The sequence below is a fragment of the Acanthochromis polyacanthus genome, chromosome 12, assembly GCF_021347895.1.
Source record: "Acanthochromis polyacanthus isolate Apoly-LR-REF ecotype Palm Island chromosome 12, KAUST_Apoly_ChrSc, whole genome shotgun sequence".
In the NCBI taxonomy this organism is placed as follows: Eukaryota; Metazoa; Chordata; class Actinopteri; family Pomacentridae; genus Acanthochromis; species Acanthochromis polyacanthus.
In genome coordinates, this window is record NC_067124.1 from 34,620,780 (window position 1) to 34,640,407 (window position 19,628).

General features: G+C 44.0%; 1 protein-coding gene across 2 annotated transcripts; it reads left to right on the top strand.

Annotated features, from left to right (window-relative positions):
- The first annotated feature begins 1,832 nt into the window (after positions 1 to 1,832).
- On the top strand, positions 1,833 to 19,142 carry si:ch211-257p13.3 (kinesin-like protein KIFC3). Of its 2 annotated transcripts, none has more exons than XM_022208337.2 (20): positions 1,833 to 2,053; positions 2,186 to 2,305; positions 2,500 to 2,596; positions 2,728 to 2,879; positions 2,983 to 3,235; positions 4,944 to 5,116; positions 5,491 to 5,556; positions 5,804 to 5,941; positions 7,223 to 7,420; positions 11,705 to 11,878; positions 13,474 to 13,621; positions 13,744 to 13,874; positions 13,965 to 14,076; positions 14,155 to 14,336; positions 14,411 to 14,515; positions 14,809 to 14,939; positions 15,028 to 15,148; positions 15,864 to 15,993; positions 17,694 to 17,923; positions 18,016 to 19,142. In XM_022208337.2, the coding sequence occupies exons 2-20, from the start codon at positions 2,207 to 2,209 to the stop codon at positions 18,139 to 18,141; spliced, it is 2,766 nt and encodes a 921-aa protein (XP_022064029.1). In that variant the 5' UTR covers positions 1,833 to 2,053; positions 2,186 to 2,206; the 3' UTR covers positions 18,142 to 19,142. The 2 variants fall into 2 exon arrangements, with proteins under 2 accessions (XP_022064029.1, XP_051812782.1); XM_051956822.1 differs by having other exon boundaries at positions 2,983 to 3,229.
- Positions 19,143 to 19,628: the final 486 nt, after the last annotated feature.

Here is a 19,628-nt window from a genome sequence, read left to right on the forward strand (position 1 = left end):
CAAGTACCTCCTAACAGTTCCTTCTGTTTTACAATAGGGACACACAAAGGTTTAGATTTCTGTTAAACAACCTGCAAGCTCCTGCAGTGAAAACAAGTCAGTTGTTTGGTCTACCCTCTGTTTTCGGGATGTGTGTTTTTAGTAGAACATGCAGTAGCTGTTAGACCAAGAACTTGGCTGGACTCCATTTGAAATGCACAGGATTATACAAAGCACACACACCACTCAACTTACTGCTAAAAAATAAATTTCGCCTGAGAAAAACAATTCACAGCTGAGAGACCAGAGTGGCTGCATCACTGGGCCTGAGTTTGTTTCCAGAGCTCTTTAAAGTAGATTTTCTTCCTTTTGTCTTTAGGATTCTGTACAAGAGCTTCAACTAAATCCACAGCTACACCTCAACAGACTCACTTTGACTGAAAAACAAGCAGATTCTTTAGTTACATGTAAAATCAAATGCATCTTTATACTTTCTTTACATGTTTTAGTTACTAACATGAAAACTTTACATGCTCTTGTTGGTGTGTGGTTGAATGAGGGATGTTTGTGCTGTTAGAATGCATCTGCAAGGGCACAACAAGAGAAATGGGTCTGCAAATAAGATGCCAAACAAATATTAGTTGCAAGGTTTCACTCCAATTTCCCTCTTACATGCTTTACTTGCGTTTGGTTCCCATACTTCAGTCGGTCCTGACCCCCCTTTAGCACCACCCCTGCTGTTGTCAGCCCATCGACACCCTGCTCACACCTCTCTGCTTACAGTTTTAATGTTATGGATTCCAAAAAAACATCCAGCTGCCTCAGAGTCTTGGTGATTTGTTCTGCAGGCTCAGCAGTCTGACTGAAAAAGTATCTGCTGCAGTGGACGAAGCTCTCGCCCCAAGTTCTTCCCGCATCATGACACAGACTGATACTTATCGATGCAAATTTTTCTAAGAATTCATCCTTGTGTTCTAATGGCTGTAACACCGTGAACTGAAATAACCTCATCTGTGTAATCACCTAACTGAGGTGTGTCCTGCTTGTCGACGCCGCTGTCGCTGTCCTTACGAGATATTGATATTCTTTAAGGAGATTTGTGGTGGACGCTGCAGATTCTCCCTCGGGGTTTAAGGGATGTGAGCAGCTGCCTCAGCAGTTTTGCTGCAGTGATTGTGCTAGCATGTGTGGCTCAGTGCCTGCCTCTGGGACGGAGCCTTTGTTGAACTTCAGAGCTGAGGTGCTCAGTGGTACTTTTTATTTTTAGGGAGATTAATTTTTTTGACATTTTGAGACTTTATTTGCCCGTTGCAGAGGGGTAAAAAGCAAGGAGATGACATGCAGGAAATGGTCCAGGAAGCTTTGAATCAAACTTGCAAATGTGCTCATGTTTTATGCACCTTAACCACTCAGCCTTTGGGTGATACTTTTTAGCAAGTTAAATCATTTTTGTGGGCATTTGTTAGTTGGAGAGCCCCAAATGATACAGCGGTGTTGCAATTTATCAAGTTATATAATGTTTTATGTGGATAAAAGCATAATTCCCATAAAAAAATTGCCAAGTTATGTAACTTTACTTTGCATTCCTGAGATGCATCACCTGTCTAACCGTTGCTGCATTTCTGACTGTACTCACAAACATCTCAAAAGCCTCACACTGCAGTTTTTTGATTTTTCCAAGCACCTGGAGCTTGGCCCGTCTCATCCACTCCTACCTCCAGCTGCTGCTATCAGCATCAACCCTCAGCAGCTCTATCAGCCCCCATAATCTGCTCTGTGTGCGCCCCTTCACCACTGCGGCGCATCAGGAAACTGCACTGAGCATGCTCGCCGCAGATGCAGCCTGTAGCTGGAGCAAAGTGGAGAGGAGGAGGTGGAGAAAGGGGAGGAGAGACAGGAGGGCTGAGAAGGAGCCACACAGGAGAAGGATTCACTCAGAGCTGAGATGCTGCTGCAGCTCTGAGAAGGAGAGCTGCTCGGGAGGAGCTGTCACTGGCAGCACAGATGGAGTGTGAAAGTGGGCTGTGTGGAAGGTCAGATTGTCACCAGGAAAGAGGAGGACACATTTGATAAGGTAAAGAATATAAAGCATTTTGGAATGATGGAATGGAGTGACTTTAAATGGAGACTTTGATTAAAATGGCATTGTCTGCTCTTCTTTTCTTTAAAGCTGTGTGTCAATTATGAGTCTAATTGTAATTTCCAGGGAGTCTTGGACAGCGTAGAGATGTACGCCTTCTACTCCCTTTTAGTCTACATCTTCTACACTGTCTTTAAGAAGGAGGAGGAGGAAGCCCTGCAGGAGGCATGTGGAGCTTCCTCAGACGTATGTCTAGCCGCATCATGTGCAGCCTCGGGGGGGTTTTCTGTCAGATAAAAAATACGTACAAATGAGTGGGAAGCATGCATATGTTAGCTCCCAGGCTGTGGTCTTTGTTGTGCGCATGCCTATGTATGCATTGTGTAAATATTTAGTTGTGTATTACCGTCTGACCCTCATATATATGATGCTGGGCTCAGGAGCCAGGAGCTGTTTCCATGGAAACAGGGAGCAGGAGGAGAGATGGCCACTCCTCCAAAATGGGGAAAAAAGCTTGTGCTCGCTTTAGTGAATCAAGTGAGTCCTCAAATGGCTTTTCAGAGCTAAAATAAATGTATGACAAAAGATGATGCATTTATTGTATGAGTGCTTTATGCTGATATATGAGTTAGCTGATTCATTAGAACATAAATTCCTTTGTCGTCCAGGCAGCAGCAGTGACAGTGATGAACTAAGTGAGGAAGATGAGAAGGAAGGCCCCGACATCCCAGCATGCACCCCTCTGGCTTCCTTCTTGTCTTTCAAGCAGGAGGCTGAGAGGAGAAGAGCCTCTCAGGTCCAGCTGGAAACAACAGGGAAGGTAATGAAAGCGTGCTGAGCTGCCCACCTGATGCAGAAACAGAAATAGAAGCTCCGCACTGCGCCGCTGCTAAACTTTTCTATGTGCCTCTTCATCTGAGCAGTTGGCCGAGTCTCCCCTGGTGGCGGTGATGTCCCACTTGCTGACTTTTCTGGAGCAGTACTCGCACTTCCAGCAGCTGCAGCAGCAGGCCGACCAGTACCGGGTCCAGCTCAAGAGGCACCGCGTCCAGCACCGGCGGCAGATGAAGGCCCTGCGAGCCTCCTACCGCCAGCGCCTCCGGGACAAAAACAGCATCATAAGCAGCCTGGAGGAGGCCATGAGCCAGCAGCAGACCCCCGGCCCAATGAGTGAGGGTGAGGGAGGATGGGGGAAGGGATAATGAGAGAGAGAGATCAGTTCAGCGGCTGTGAAGGTGATGGAAAACCTAGAGAAGTGGAAGGGTCGTTTCAATAACAGAAATGTAGATCGGCTTGAGTGAAATGAAAATTGCACAGGGGAGATTTCAGATTAGGTCATCTGATGGATAGAGGAAGATGAACTAAAGGTGCATGAATAAAGAAAACTGCTCTCACATGCTGGTACAATAGGTGTAGAATGGGGTCATGTAATATATATGAGAAAGCTTTGTGATCGGATTTAGGGTGATGGGAGTCCAGAAATATTCTACAATGTTAGCAGACTGAGAAGGAGAGATTGTTTAGTGTGTTTTTAATGCTGTGATGTGTTTTTTCCACCAGTTTTAGAACAGAATTAGATTTTTTGGACATTTTTTAAATAGAATTACGCAGTGATTAGGAGGAAAACAGACTGATTAGATTCATTGAGCAGCCAGACAAACACTGACTGACCTCCCACCTTAAGATGTCTGCATCTGCTGTGTTTCACATTCGACCAGATGCTTCTCTGGCCTCGGAGCAGAACCTCACCGACGGCACTGCCTTATCTCTTTCTGCTTGTGCATATGTTCAGCTTGTTAACAACTGCATGAAGCTGGAGGCACATCCGTGACCTCAGGCTACCTGCTGCAGCCTCAGAGGAACATGTCAGCGTGTGTGATCACCAGACCAGGCTGTCAGGAATATTTAATCAGAGGATCTCATGTGTGGTGGCTGTCATTAGTTGGTGGACGGAGATATTTGTCAGGGTTGTGGCGACAGTCTCTGGTATTCGGATACTATGACTCAGTGTCATAAATAAAACAGGGCTGTTAGTGCAGTTTTATTCCCTGCAAATGCACTTACAAGGTCGGGCACATGTTGGGCGGCACGTGGAAACGTGTCGGGCTAAAAATAGCCTGGAGTTCCTTTTTCCTGTGTTACAAGGATGCTCGGATTGTTTGTTTACACGGGTGCAGGTTAAGAGCAGGGGTGATACTGTGCATCTTCAGTGTGCAAGAACCACTTGTGCATTTTGGTTTGAATGAATCCTTTCAGTGGATTCAAGCTTCAAGAATTTCAGAACTTAAAATGATATTCCAGCGCCTCTGCAAGCTGGAACAGATCCTCACATTTCTTGCAGGCACTTTCATACCAGCTCACTGATGCACCGTGACACGGCAAACCCTCCACGGCCTGTTGATAAAATTAGCATAAAGCCCTGCAAGGAAAATCAAAGGTGACAGGGCCGGATAAATCAAGGAGGAGGTGGGAAACGATTAAAACACCGTTCGGCATGCTGCTCAGGTTGCTGCTGCACAACAGAGGAGCTTTTGTTGCGTCTTGTAACTGTGAATCGTGGTTCTGCTCTCAAAATGAGAAGTCGCAGAAATCCAGTTGAGGTTTCTGGGAATTGAGAGTAGAAACCTTTACTGCAGAGCACGGCGACTGCACGGTGTCTGAAAGAGCTCTGAAGTGCATATTTAATGTTCATTAATATTACACTCACATGCAAGTTCTCAGGCGTACAGTGGTAAATGGTCTTAAATGAAAAGATCGCATGTAGAAAACAAGCCAAAGGTAGTTCAAGTGATATTGACTGGAGCTGTTTCTAATGTAAATATGACTGAATAGGGCTATTTTTGCCAGGCTGATGATAAAACTGGATCTTATTTGTGTCTTCCAGGTGAGTGCAGCAGCGATGGAGGGACTCAAGCCGGCGTCCACAGGCTGGTGGAGTCTCTGTACGGCCTGCAGGGCGAGAGGAGTCAGCTGAGAGGAGAACTCCGTCTGCTGCACTCACAGCTCGAGCAGAAAGAAAAAGACAGACACTCTCGGATACAAGCCTTTCAGCAGCAGGTTGTAGTTTAACCCAGAGCTGTACCCATTTTAGAAGACTTTAAGCTACATGAAATCATGAATAGCAGATCAGAGGTGAATAATTTATTACAAAATCTTGCAAACTTGTATTAGGATTTATATTATGCTTTAGTTTATACCCATAAATGTCACTTACGGGTGCTGACACTGACTGTAGAGGCATACAGTATTTTCATAAATGTCAAATGCCTCTCAGGTTCTATGCTATTGTGCAGGTTGTGTGATTTTTTTCTCTCCCAAAAGATAAAAGATTTTCTGATTTGATAACATTGTTCTACAAATAATAGAAGAAATATGAGTCTTGGATGTCTGTATTCTAAAGTTTCAATCTCATTTTTTCCAAATTTGCACAGATTGATGAGCTCAAGAGCTGCATAGAGGAGCGTGAGGAGGAGTTGTCACGACTGCGAACAGCCACCGTAAGCGCCGCAAATTATTGATTTAATCATTCATCAAGTCTTTGTCACTTTACACGTCATCCGCCAAGCTGTCACGCCAGCTAAATGTAAAAATAAAGCTGCAAATGTCGAGCCTGGACGTGACAAATTGTTGAAGGGCGCTCATATGCAGGGATAAATATGTAAGGATTTCACCTGGAGAAGCGTTTTGGTTTTGATTGATCTCTTGTTGTGATACAGGAACTCAGCCTTGTGTTTATTCCTGCAGGGGGCCACTGACTCAGAGAAGCGAGTGTTGTGTTTATCAGCAGAGAACGAGAGTCTGAAGCAGAGTCTGAGTGTAACTCAAGGCCTCCTGCAGCAGCTTTCTGCCATCCCATCCCAGTCCAGCACCATGCTCATAAAGGTGAGAAACACCAACACAGCGGACTGAGAGCCCACCGGTGTACTATTAAGGCAAATTAATTTAAGGATGTCAGGGCTGAGCAAAGCAATTTGTAACTGATTAGTGTCCCCAGGTGTTAAAGCCTGATTATTTGTTTTCATCTGCTGCCACCGGGGTGGGAAATCTAAATAAGGTGGTTAATAAATAAAGCGTTATTAATCTAAAAGCGATTAATTTGTAAAATTAATTTTGCAGAGTACATTTGTCCTATGTTGTTATAGCTTTTTCAAGCCATGACCACAGGCTACAGGCAACAAAAACACCTATTATACATGCCACAGTGATTTAAGAATGCTATCCGAGACAACCTCAGGTTAGTTAAGCACATATGTGCTAGCCAGAAATCATTAAGCCTCATAGACCACTTTGTCATGGTGCCCCCTTAGCAGCTAAACCCCCACAATGTAGGGGTTAGCTCCCTTTTTGGGTCAGATCTCATGGTTATGACTTGTTTATTCCAAAGAGCTAGCTTTTCTAGGCCATAGTCACTGACCAAAAAAAAGAAGGACTATGTACAGTTTTTGATTAAATAAACATTTAACTCACAATTTGTTAGTTAAATGTACTATTTGGGTAAAATAAAAACTCTTAAAAGCATAATATGTTCATTAAAAAGTATTATTTTGGTGGAATAAACTTTAAAAACCACAATGTGTTCGTTATAAAGTACTATGTGAATTAAATAAACCTTTAAAACTATAAGTACTTGTACAGAAATTAATATTTTGAACTATGAAGACTTAGAGAGAAAATAGTATTTTAGGGGTGGAAAAGTTTTAAAACTGTAATGTCAGAAAGTACTATTTTGGTAGAATAGGCCATAAAACCTATAAGTGCTAAGACAGAAAGTAATATTTTGGCTAGAATAAACCTTCAAGACTCAAACTTGTTTGTTTCAAAGTTGCTGGCTGGAATGAACCTTTAGAAGCATAAGTATTTGTCACACACTTTACCAATCACTCAATTTTGTAGGTGGGAACCAACAAGGATGCTACAACTATGATCCTGAAAATGCACACAAATGCACACAATATTGTGTTTGGCTGCTACAGTATTCTGTTATAGAAAGTGTTGAAACTACAGCAACTCTACAATACTTAAAGTGTGTATTATTTAGGGAAACCGCATCAACATGGTACACAGTATTGGCTATAAACTAAATATTTAATGACTCAGATCAGATCAGGAGCAAAAAATCTTGATTGATTGGACTTATTCATTTGATTTGTCTGAATGCACCAGGAGAACGAGAACCTCCGCAGCAGAGTGCAGCAGCTGGAGATGTCTTTACAGCAGCGGGCCGAGCAGCTGTCACATCTGGAGCGACAGAGCGAACAAACGGAGTGGAGACGAGGAGAAGAACTGAGGAAACGAGAGGACAGAGTGAGAGAGCTGCAGCTGGAGCTGGACAGGGAGAAAGGAAAGGAGCCCGTTGTTAAGGTAAATCTCATGATAAAGGGCTTTTTAAATGGATTTTAATGCTGGCAAGTGGATTTTGAGCTGCTTATGAAATTATAAAACTGCTTTATAACAGACTTCAGAATAAGATTTGGTAACTGGAAGCACAGCTAGGCTAGAAATGACATATTTGATGGAATATAATTTAAAAAATTTACAATAATTTTCTGTTTTTATAAATTTTAAGAAATCTGTTTTTAAAAATGCTATTTTAAGTATTATACCTACAATGCTAAATTACATTTTTTTCCCTTTTCTTTTGCAGACAATTTGCTCTATTTTACATCCTAAATTTTCTCTGCTTTTTTTAAACTTAAAAATTTATATAAAATGACAATAATTATCTGTTTATTGTTATTATCCGGTTTATGCCCATGCTATCAGTTCAACATTCTTTTTTAATAGAGCAGTAAATATTTTTAAAGGGAACTTTATGTATTTATTAATGTAAATCATATGTTTAAAAACTTACTTGCAGCCCACAAGTTCATAACACAAAGGCTATTTTTAGGTTTTGAATTCCTCCTCGGGGGGTCTGCATAATTAGTGAATAATTGGTTGATTTTGTAAATTTTGCTCTGAATAAATCAAAGAAAGGTGTTTTGGAATTAATAGGGATATGCACTTTGTCCTCCAAAACAGACTGTTAGTTAACAATCTTGAGCATGTATAAACATTGAATTAGAGGTGTAATATTTTAGGTCAAATCTGTAAAATAAATCTGCTTGATTGAAGGTGTTTGATGGTAATAATGCAAAAAAATATACCCGTTATCTGGGAGTGTATATCAGAGCCTCAGAACGGTGGAGGTTGGCCTGGTCCTGCATCCTATTGGAAGCCCGGAGCAGGGCGGTGCGGGCTCAGCGCCAGGTCCTGGCGCAGCGGTGGAGATGGGCGGCTACAGAGGGAACGACGATTTCCTCTTAGAGCTCGGAGAACAGAGGGGCTGGTACCTGTGCACACAGTGAAAGGGGGACGACCAGTGGAGGTGTGTTGTGCGCGTACTCCACCCAGGGGAGTTGGGAGCTCCAGGAACTAGAGTTCTCCGTTGTTTTGCATCGGAGGACGGCTTCCATCTCTTGGTTCAGCCGCTCTGTCTGGCCATTACTCTTAGGGTGAAATCCAGAGGAGAGGCTGACCGTGGCCCCGAGTGCTGAACAGAATGCCCGCCACACCTGTGAGGTCAGCTGTGGTCCGCGGTCCGATACAATGTCCACCGGGATGCCATGAGCACGGAAAACTGAGTTGACAATGAGGTCGGCCATTTCTCTGGCGGTGGGGAGTTTAGGCAGGGGTAAAAAGTGCACTGCTTTGGAAAAACGATCGACCACGGTTAGAATTACCGTATTTCCATTGGGGGGTGCCCGGTGACGAAATCCAGCGTGACGTTGGACCACGGTCGCCTCGGGATGTGCAGGGGCCTCAGGAGTCCAGCACTGGGTTGTGTAGGGATTTTGTTTCGGGCACAGATGGAGCAGAGAGCAACGAACCTCCGGATATCCAGGTCCATGGAGGGTCACCAGAACCTCCGACGCAGAACCGCTAGTGTCCTGGAGACCCTTGGGTGGGAAGAGAGCTGGCTGGAGTGGGTCCACTGAAGCACTGCAGAGCGTGTCGTTTCTGGAACGAACAGAGAACCGGGTGGGCCGCCTACCGGGTCCGGCTGCTGTTCCTGGACTTGGCGGACAGTGGCTTCAATTTCCCAGGTCAGCCCTGCCAGAAACCGAGAGGACAGGATGGGCTCCGGCGTCTGTTGGTACTCCTCCTTAGCGTGGATGCGAGACAGGGCGTTCAGTTTGATGTTCCTGGATCCTGGGCCATATGAAAGAGAAAAATTAGATCGGCAGAAGAAGAGGGCCCACCTAGCTTGCCTGGAGTTCAGACGTTTGGCCGTCTGGATATACTGTTTCTGTGATCGGTCCAGACAAAGAATGGCTGTTCGCCCCCCTCCAGCCAGAGTCTCCACTCCTCCAACGCCAGCTTGACCGCCAGGAGCTCACGGTTGCCGATGTCATAGTTCTTCTCTGCAGCCAATAGCTTCTTGGAAAAGAAAGCACATGGGTGAACTTTCCCATCTCTGGGCGCCCACTGAGAGAGCACCGCTCCTGCTCCGGTATCCAAGGCGTCCACCTCCACGATAAATTGCAGGCTAGGGTCCGGTTGCACAAGAATGGGGGAGGAGGTGAAGCGGTTCTTCAGCTCTCCGAAAGCCGTCTCCGCCAGGGTCCAGCTGAATCTCCGGGCTGTAGGGGTGAGTGTTGTCAGGGGAGCTGCTACGTGGCGGCTATAGTCCTTTATGAAGTGGCGGTAGAAATTGGCAAACCCGAGGAACCGCTGAAGCTGTTGCGAACCTCGGGTCGCGGCCAATTCTCCACCGCCGCTACCTTGGCGGGGTCCATCCTGATCTCTACCGCGAGACTGTCGGCACGTGGAGCTCACACTTCTCGGCTTTGATGAATAGTCGGTTCCGGAGAAGGCATTGCAGGACTTGTCGGACGTGCCAACGATGCTCCTCCAGGCTGTGGGAGAAGACCAGGATGTCATCGAGGTAGACAAAGACGGATCGGTTTAGTAAATCCCGGAGCACAACGTTCACCAGGTGCTGGAAGACAGCGAGGGCAAGCTTGGTGTTAAACGCCATCTTCCACTCATCCCCCTCTCTGATGCGACCAGGTGATAGGCGTTCCGAAGGTCGAGCTCAACACCGTGACTCTGCGCAGGTGGGTGAAGGCCGAGCTGATGGGGGGGGTAATTTATTTTTGATGTTGATGTTGTTCACCCCTCGGTAATCGATCCAGGGACGGAGGCCTCCGTTCTTCTTCCCCACGAAGAATCCCACTCCGACGGGGGAGGAGGATGGGCAGATCAGTTCAGCGGCCAGGTAGTCCCGAATATATTCCTCCATAGCGGCGTGTTCTGGCTTCGACAGGTTGTAGAGCCGCCCACTGGGCAGGGAGGCTCCTTTCACCACTTCCGTGATCATAGGGGCGGTGCGGGGGGAGGGACAGGGCCTGGTCTGTTTCAAAGACCGGTGCGAGGTCATGGTATTCAGGGGGCACGCTGGACAGATCTACGGACTTGGGCGGAGCAGCTGGGGTCGAGTTACCGGGGGGGTGGAGCGGAGCGTAGGCAGGAGCTATGGCACTTTGGATTCCACGTCACAACCTTCCTCTGGGACCAGTCAATATGCGGGTTATGAAGCTGGAGCCAGGGGTAACCCAGGACGAGGCGAGTGTGGAGGTTCAGGAGGACACAGAGGGACAGCCACTCCTGATGGTTGCCCGATAGCAGGACGGGGATGGGGGTGGTCCGGAGGCAGACCTGGGCCAACCGCCGACCATTCAGGGGTCATGCGAAAAACGGGTTGGGGAGTGGCTCCGAGGGGATTTCCATCTGGGTTCTTCTATGAAGCTCCCCTCTGCCCCAGAGTCCACGAGGGTGGAGATGGTGAGCTGTTGGGCCCCCCAGGATAGAGTTGTGGGGACTCATAGCTGTAGAAGGGGGGAGGAAACCAAGGTTTGGCTCACCAGGATTCCCCCAGTCACTGGTGAGCCAGAGCTTTTTCCAGTTTGGCCGGGCAGCCTGCCGCATAGTGACCGGCCTCTCCGCAGTGGAGGCAGGCATTCCTCCGGCGGCACACCGTCTTCAACTCGTCGGAGAGGCGGGCCCGGCCAAGCTGCATTGGTTCCTCCTCAGATGGTGCTGGAGTGTGAGAGGGTGGTGGAGGTTGGACCAGGCGGGGAAGTGAGTTGGATCCCGGACTGAGGCTTCGCGGGCAGGGACAAGACTTGGCATGGGGGGCATGACTGGGAGGGGGACTGTAGGGCTCGGAAACCTTTCTCCCAGCGGCGCTCTCTGATGCGGTTGTCCAGGCGTATGACCAGGTCGATCACCGCCTCCAGGCTGGAAGGTTCGTCCCTCGTGCAGGAGCGGCAGCTGTGGAGGACAGCTCCGCCAGGTACCAGAGGGACAGGGAGGGACAGACAGAGAAAAAAGGAGGTCAGGTGGGGGCTGAGGCAGGGACAGAGGAGGGGGCCCAGACAGTTTCTCTGCAAAACATAAAAGGAAAATATGATTTACTATTTTTTGCAGTTAATTTCAATTGAGATATTCTACTAACATTTAACATTACCTGTTTGCCGCCATTTTTGGCTGCTTTTTTGTGATTTTATTTAGCTGTATGCTTATGCACAGATAAATAATGCACAGAACTGGATTTGCTGCATCAGAGGAGATGTCCCTAACTGGATGTCTCCTCTCTGACAGTACGTCACACAGACTGTGGAGGTGGAATCTCCTGCAACATTAAAGCAGCTGAATAAAGCCAGACAGAGGAACGAGCTGATGTCTGAGAGGTTGTCCAGTCAGAACGAACGATGCAAACAGCTGGAAGAGCAGATCAGGAGATCAGACGAACACAGCTGTAACCTGCAGCACAAGGTAACAAACATTTACATACACATAAATACCTTGTTCTTTAGATGTAAATAAACTCCAATAAGATTCTGTGTATTAACAGCTGTCTAAATGCACATTTTATAGAAATTGTGCACACGTTTATTTACATTTTCAAACTGCATTTTCATCAGGTGATGTGATTGTTACCATGTCTTTGTTTCTGATTGTTTATATTATTATGACAGACTGTAATGGATCTGGGCTGCACAGTGGAGTAGTGGTTAGCACTTTCACCTTGCAGCAAGAAGATCCCCGGTTCAAATCCTGACCTGGGCCTGGGATCTTTCTGCATAGAGTTTGCATGTTCTCCCTGTGCATGCATGGGGTTTTCTCCGGGTACTCCGGCTTCCTCCCACAGTCCAAAAATATGCTGAGGTTAATTGATGACTCTAAACTGTCCGTAGGTGTGAATGCGAGACTGATTGTCTGTCTATATATTTAACCCTGCGACAGACTGGCGACCTGTCCAGGGTGTCCCCTGCCTTCGCCCGAGGCGGCTGGGATAGGCTCCAGCCCCCCGCGACCCTAGTGAGGATAAAGCGGTGTATAGAGAATGGATGGATGTAATGGATCTGCAAACTTGAACCAATTTAAAGATTTTTTAAAAATATTTGTCATAGTTCGGTGTTTTTACAGACTGGCAAAAGATATATAGAGTTTTTTTTTTAAATCAGTTTTAAATAACCAAAATTTTGTTTAAAAATTTGCATCATTAACTGAGAAAAAAGTTCCTCTTCGAGAAAATGTCTTTTTTTAGTGACATGATGAAGTTTCATTTATCGATTTATTTAACGTTTACAATTTTTATACTGCAGTTAATCAATTAAATAACAGAAAGTGACTTGTTTTCACAGTGGATGCATCATTGAATAATTACAAATGTCCATTTTTAATTAGAATTTTGCCTTTAATTAACAGGACAATGTCCAGTTGTTTGTTATAGATGCACCATATGAAAAATAGAAAATTGCTAGTTCTTTTTATTACAGAATCGCTATTAAAATACAGAAAATGCCCTGTATTTTTTTAAACACTTAATTAATAGAAAATTCTGTTTTTAATAGAATTTGTCCTAGTATTGAGCTTCCAGTATATTTACTGATATTTTACAGATTTATTCCTGTAATGTAATTGCTCTCCATTACTTTTTGAACACGCAGCAAAGTGCACATAAATAGAAAGGCGAACCATTATCTGGGCTGATGACAATAATGCTCCATAATAATGTTAAATATCCATCAGTGCACAAATTATTACTGTTGGCTGCAGGCCAGTAAGAGTTAAGAAATCTGGCCACAAATTGCAGTTGGTACTCCTGATGCCATCAACTCTGATTAAAAACTATAAAGAGAGGACTGATGAGTCCAGAGGGGTAAATAAAGCACATCCTGTTTTCAGAACAGATGATCAAAGGGGAGAAAATTAAAGGCAGAAGGAGGAAGTTTCAACCTTGCTGCTGGAAACTCACAGCCTGGATCGATTTCATTGACAGATGAACTAATTATAGAGCTGAACCTGCACAGATTGGAACAGTGGGGCTGACAGACTGACAAATTGCTGTGCTGAACCTTTTACAGATTGCAGCGTATGAGCGAGAAATCAGCAAACTGAGAGAGGAGCTGCTGAAAGAGATCGGCCACTTGGAGGCGAGGAAGGAGGAGGCTGTGAAGGCTGCAGCCAGCTGCTCGGCAGAACACTTTCAGAACCTGCAGGACCAATTCTTCAGTGAGTTACACCAAATAACCAAACCACCCCAGAGCACGAAAGTTCAGTGAATGCACAGAAGAATTTTAAAGGAAAAGTCAGCTGGATTTCTGCGATTCTACGTGGCTTTTTCTTTTTGTCAGGCCTGCAGAAGCGTCTCACCGCACTCCCTCCAACTTTGCGCTCCATGAAGACCGACTACGCCAGTCTGAGGACCCAAGTTCGAAACTTCTCAGACTTTTATGGAGCAGCTATCAGCGATGCAAAAAAACAGGTATGCACTGCCTTAAAATCTGTATTTATGGAAAAGAGACATCTGATTAAATCCTTGTAAATCTGCTAAACAGTCTTATGTCATTGTCAGATCTCAGCAGCTATCAATGAGATGTCTGAAGCCAACAAGGATCTTCTGGAGAAATATAGGAAGGAGGTTGCACTGCGTCGGAAGTACCACGAGCAGCTGGTGGAGCTTAAAGGTATGAGTCTGGAAAGATCAAATTTGCTAGAGAAAGTCAAATCTGCATCACTGACTGTGTCTCTGCTTCTGTTTTTAGGCAACATTCGGGTTCTGTGTCGGGTGAAGCCGGTGCTGAAGGAGGATCAGCATGAGGAAGGTCAGTCTGTGGTTGTGACTACAGACCCCAACAACGAATCCTCCCTCAACGTGATGAGCAAAGGAAAAGGTCGCATCTTTGAGCTGGATAAGGTCTTCCACCCACAGGCCACGCAGGAAGAGGTAGTGAAAAAGACAAGCATATTAAAGAGACATTTTTGTAACAAGAACTCTAACCCTTCATTTGGTTTCTTCAGGTCTTTCAGGAGATAGAACCTCTTGTGACGTCCTGCATCGATGGCTACCACGTCTGCATATTTGCATATGGACAGACAGGCTCTGGAAAAACCTACACGATGGAGGTATATTCCTGCTTTTACAGCATGATTAGAACCAAAGTACGACATGAGACATTGATTATTGCTGCCACTGGTCATACGGTATCAGGTGGCTCCTGTAGACTGTCACTGAACAGTCAAATAACTCCAAATTTTTTAGTTGAGCAGTGGAGTATTTCCTCCTATGAACAATCAAAAACTTTAGAAAGACTATATTGAAAATACAGGCACCAAAGTAAAAGCAAATGCAAGTTAGATAGGTGAACCACTTCTTTGGTACAATGTAAAACGCAAGCTAACTGTCCTTTTATTTCCAGGGCAGTGTGGAACATCCAGGCATCAACCAACGAGCCCTGAAGCATCTCTTCAGTGAGATCGAGGAGAGGAAGGACATGTGGTCGTACACCGTCACAGTCAGCTCTGTGGAGATCTACAACGAGGTGCTAAGGTACAGGATGCTGCTTTTTTTTATTTAGCTAAATCGGATATTTTATTGCTACTAGGCGGTGATAGTTTAATAATTTTTTTTCCTTCAGAGATCTATTAAGTAAGGATGGAGAGAAACTGGACATAAAGATCAACCCGGACGGAACAGGACAGCTGCATGTTCCGGGCCTCAGGGTCATCGAAGTGAAGAGCTTTCAGCACATCAAGAAGGTAGCAGATGTTTGCCCACTGTGTTATTTTAAACACCCACACTCAAGGGTGGAATGTAGCTAAGGAAATTCACTCAAGTACTGTACCTTAGTACAAAAGCAACATACTTGCATTTCATCATGTTGTGCAACATTTTACTTTTACTCTACTACATCTCAGTATTGTTTGTTTTGCTCCAATACGATTTTCAAACATCTACTTTTTAGATTGCACTTTTTCCTACCATTTATCCCCAAATTTGGTGATTCTGAATTAGATATTTTCAAATAAACCGAAAGATTGACAAAGATTCCTCTGCTTTCAGGATATATAAACCATTTAAAAAACATTGGCTTGTTAAATGGATAACATCACAAAGCTGAAAATAGGGCTGTTTTTCTGAAATCACAAGAACTTAACTTTGTAGAGACTTCTTTAAGGGCAGGAAATCCTACAAACACATGAAGGTCTTTTAGAATATGAATCACTGCTGTAAAATCAGCAACCAAACAGAAAATAAAGTGGTTTAAATTGAAGGACTAATGTATTAAAGTTGTTAAAATTAACTCAACCTTAAACATCTACAGGAGTAAAACGCAGCTTACACATTATTGCAGCAGTGTTGTGAATCCAAACATCATATACTATAGTAAAACACTGACAGCAAATTTTATGACTCACCATTCAGGGTTAGAAAATAATCAGACAGATTCTAACTGACATTGCGTTTCTCTAGATTTTGGCCACAGCTCGAAGGAACAGGATCACCTTTGGCACTCAGATGAACCAGCACAGCTCTCGCTCCCACGCTCTGCTCTGCATCACCGTCCAGGGCACCGACCTCGCCACCGGGTCCAAAACCACAGGTCAGTCATGCTTGAACTCTCTCCTTCTACTGTCTGAAGGGCTCTTTAGAAATACCAAAGGCCGAGGGCAGACTAGAAACTCCAAAAATACACATTAGTTAAAGAAACAACCAACTTAAAGTGTCCCAGTGAGATGTTTGGTCTCCATTTACCACCATAACCACTTTATGGCAGCTTGGTATTGAATCTATAAGTTCCTGGGATGCTACTGGAGGGTTGGAATGCCATTGTTCCAAAAGATATGACCTCCTTTGGTGATTTGATGATGGTGAAGGCCACAGCATATCATTCTCACCATTTTCACTTTCATTAAACCCTTCATTGAGCCCTCATGCCCTATGGATCGTGCATGGACAAACCCTTCCTAACGTCGCACTCAGGTTTCCTAAAAAGCAGTTTAGAACCTCAAGGCTCGTCTCATTTCTCTATTTTGAGCTACTTCCTCTCCTCTGTCCTCCAGCCTGTGACCCAGAAATCATCTTAAAGGCATGTCTCAATTCCTAAAATGCATTTTGAGGACAGAGGAGGATTGCTAATGGAGCTCAGCTGGTGCATCCTCACTGTATTCTTAATTGAAGTCTTTTTGGTATAAGAGGTGTAGCACACAGCTGGAATACCCAAACCAGCTGGGATCAGGGCTAAAAAAAATGTATGTACACAATATATATAAATCATAATACATGCCACTCTTTAATTGTTGACATTCAGACATTCTGGTCATATTATGCCAAACCTATTGAATATAAGCTGTAAGCTGTCAGGTACAGAAACAACAGACAGATGATGCAGCTGTTCCACATATATTTAATTGGCATCGCTTTAAACAACACCCCATGGCGACTGTTATTTTTAAATGTGCTTTATAAGTAAATCTGACATTGGCTTTCCCTCTAAGGGGACAAATGTCCCCCATAACAGAACCACCTGCTCCATTAACTGTATGCTGGAAAAAGTGAATGCTTTTTTATCAGGTTCTGCCTACAATTTTTCGAACATTTTACTGTTATTTTACAATATTTTCCTGTTATTTTTAAATTACAGATGAAATATAGAATAATCCCAGCAAGAAAGTACAACCTGTAAATAACAACCACATCAAACATTTGGATTTTTAAAAATGGTAATCTGCCCTTTTACAATATTTGACTATAAAATTACACTATTTTTGTATTTAATTCAGCAAAACATATACCGGTAATTGTTTTACAGATATTTGCTGTTATTTGAAACAAATATTTTTAAAAATGCCAAATAATTTATGAACTTTTATTTGAACTGTTTTTTTTAATTCCAGATGGAATTAAAATCAGACAAAAATGTATTAATTCACATGTTGACTATTAAAAAAAAAACGAGCCAAAACTGTAGTAATGCCCACATCAAAAATCTGCATTTTTACAAATATTAATCTGTTACAACAGTTTTATTTTTCTTATTGACTTTTTTTTTTTTTTTAGTTTATGAACACCAGTTTTTAGCACTTTTTTTTCTAGCACCTTTGCTGCCAGGCCTTCTCTGGTTTTTGAGTGATTCTTCCGTATTTTATAGATACCAATGATTCTGTTTTTCTTTGAATTTGTTGCTCACGCATCCCTCCCAAAGAACAGCTGTGTAAAAGTCTGTGAGAAGAAGCAGGAGGAAAAGGGACGAGGGAAAAGCACATGTGGCTCACATGACGGTCATTACTCTTGATTCTGCAGGGAAGCTGAACCTGGTGGACCTGGCTGGTTCGGAGCGGGTCTGGAAGTCTGGTGCAGAGGGAGAAAGGCTGAAAGAAGCTCAGAACATCAACCGCTCTCTGCTGGCACTGGGGGACGTAATTCAGGCACTTCGAGCTCGACAGACTCACATCCCCTTCAGGAACTCCCGCCTTACATACTTACTGCAAGACTCCCTCGGCAAAGGCAGCAAAACAGTCATGGTGGTGCAGGTAAGACTTTCTTTCCAGCCCTACAGGAATCAGTTACAGTCCACATCAATCCCTACAATGAGCCACATTTCATTTAATTTGCTCTACTGAAGGTTTCTGCTCTGGAGAGTAACGTGGGAGAGACGCTGTGCTCCCTGAAGTTCGCTCAGAGGGTTTGCAAGGTGGAGCTGGGTCCTGCGGCCAGGAAGATAGAAGCAGGAGGAGGACAGTGTGACTGAGAGCCATGAAGGAAGTCTTGAACAAATCGGTCACCCTACCAGCCAACTATACAGTATCAACAAGATCAGCAGCTATCCTGCTCAAGGGCTAAATCTGTGGAGGTCTGCGAGGTTAAGTACAGAGGATATTAGCCTCCCCTTTGCCATTTTGTGCTTCTGTTAAGTGAGAACCCTTTATCGTTAGATAGTTTGCATGCAAGAGTATTTATTCTTCCACTCTGAGTGCCAAAACATCCCCCAAGGTTTAAGATTCGATGCTTCCTTGAACTACTATCTCAGTTACCTTTGAAATCCAGGATAGATCATATCCTCAGTGATAATCACCGTGTTTAGAGCTGCTTTATGTTCAGGTTCAACTTGGTTCCAGTGTCACAGTATCAACACTTCAGTTTTTTGCAGTATTAATCATCCTGCTATAAATGTCTCGTGAGCTTCATCGCCAACGTGGTATATTTTTGAAGGTTGTAGTGTGCAGGAGAACGTGTTTTGTAACAGAAGTACGGGCTATTAACCATGTCAATGACACTTACAGTCACACATTTGTGTCGTTTTTTGTGAATTTCAGAAGAGCAGTGACTGAATGCTCCATTTATCTTTAGAGCCTTGATAATTTGCCTTTTGAGAAAAGATGAACGGTGTCGAAGGGAGAAAGAAGGTGGCCTTGTATTAGAGTGGTAATATAGCCAACTGTGCAATATCCTCCTTTAACAGGAGACAGTTTGGGCCTATGTGGACAGAAGATGCACTTTATTTTGAAAGAATGGCAGCATTTTAGGTCAGGTGCTTGCAATAGATTTCACTTGTGAATGTCATATCAAATATAGCTTATTGTTCATATTTGTTCCTGTATTTATCACCCAAGTGGATCGAAACCAGCTTTTGATTCAAATGTAGCAAGACATTAATGTTGCAGTAATTACCATGACTGCATAGGGGTCACTTAATTAGGACTAGAGAGTGAATTTTCAGATAATTTTCTGAATAAATATTATGTATTTAAACGTGTCTTTTCTCTTTTTGGCAACAAAACCATTTGTTGTGTGTCATTTTCGGTCCAATTCTCTACTTCGTCCCTTGGACTCGAGTAGGCACATTAGAAATGTGAATATCTGACACATTTGGGCATCATTGCTTTTAGAACATGTGTTGTGTGTCTGTGCTATTACGTAAATAGATTTAGAAATAAGAAAAATGATCATAAGGGGAAAAAAAAGACAACACACAGAGCGATCACAAAGAGACGTAAAACTAAGACTGGCCCGAAGAGCAATTTCTGGGCTCCGGATATTCGACACGGATTAATGAAGAATATCTGAATATTCTGATTGGTTCGTAACATTCGAGCGACATCGTCTGCATGATATGCAAAATGACCCCAAATAAAGCAAACCGATGCCAAACAACCACAAAAAGCTGCAAAACATTCACAAAGAGACAACACTATCAGAAACAAACACAAAACGACCAGAGTGACACAAAATGACTAC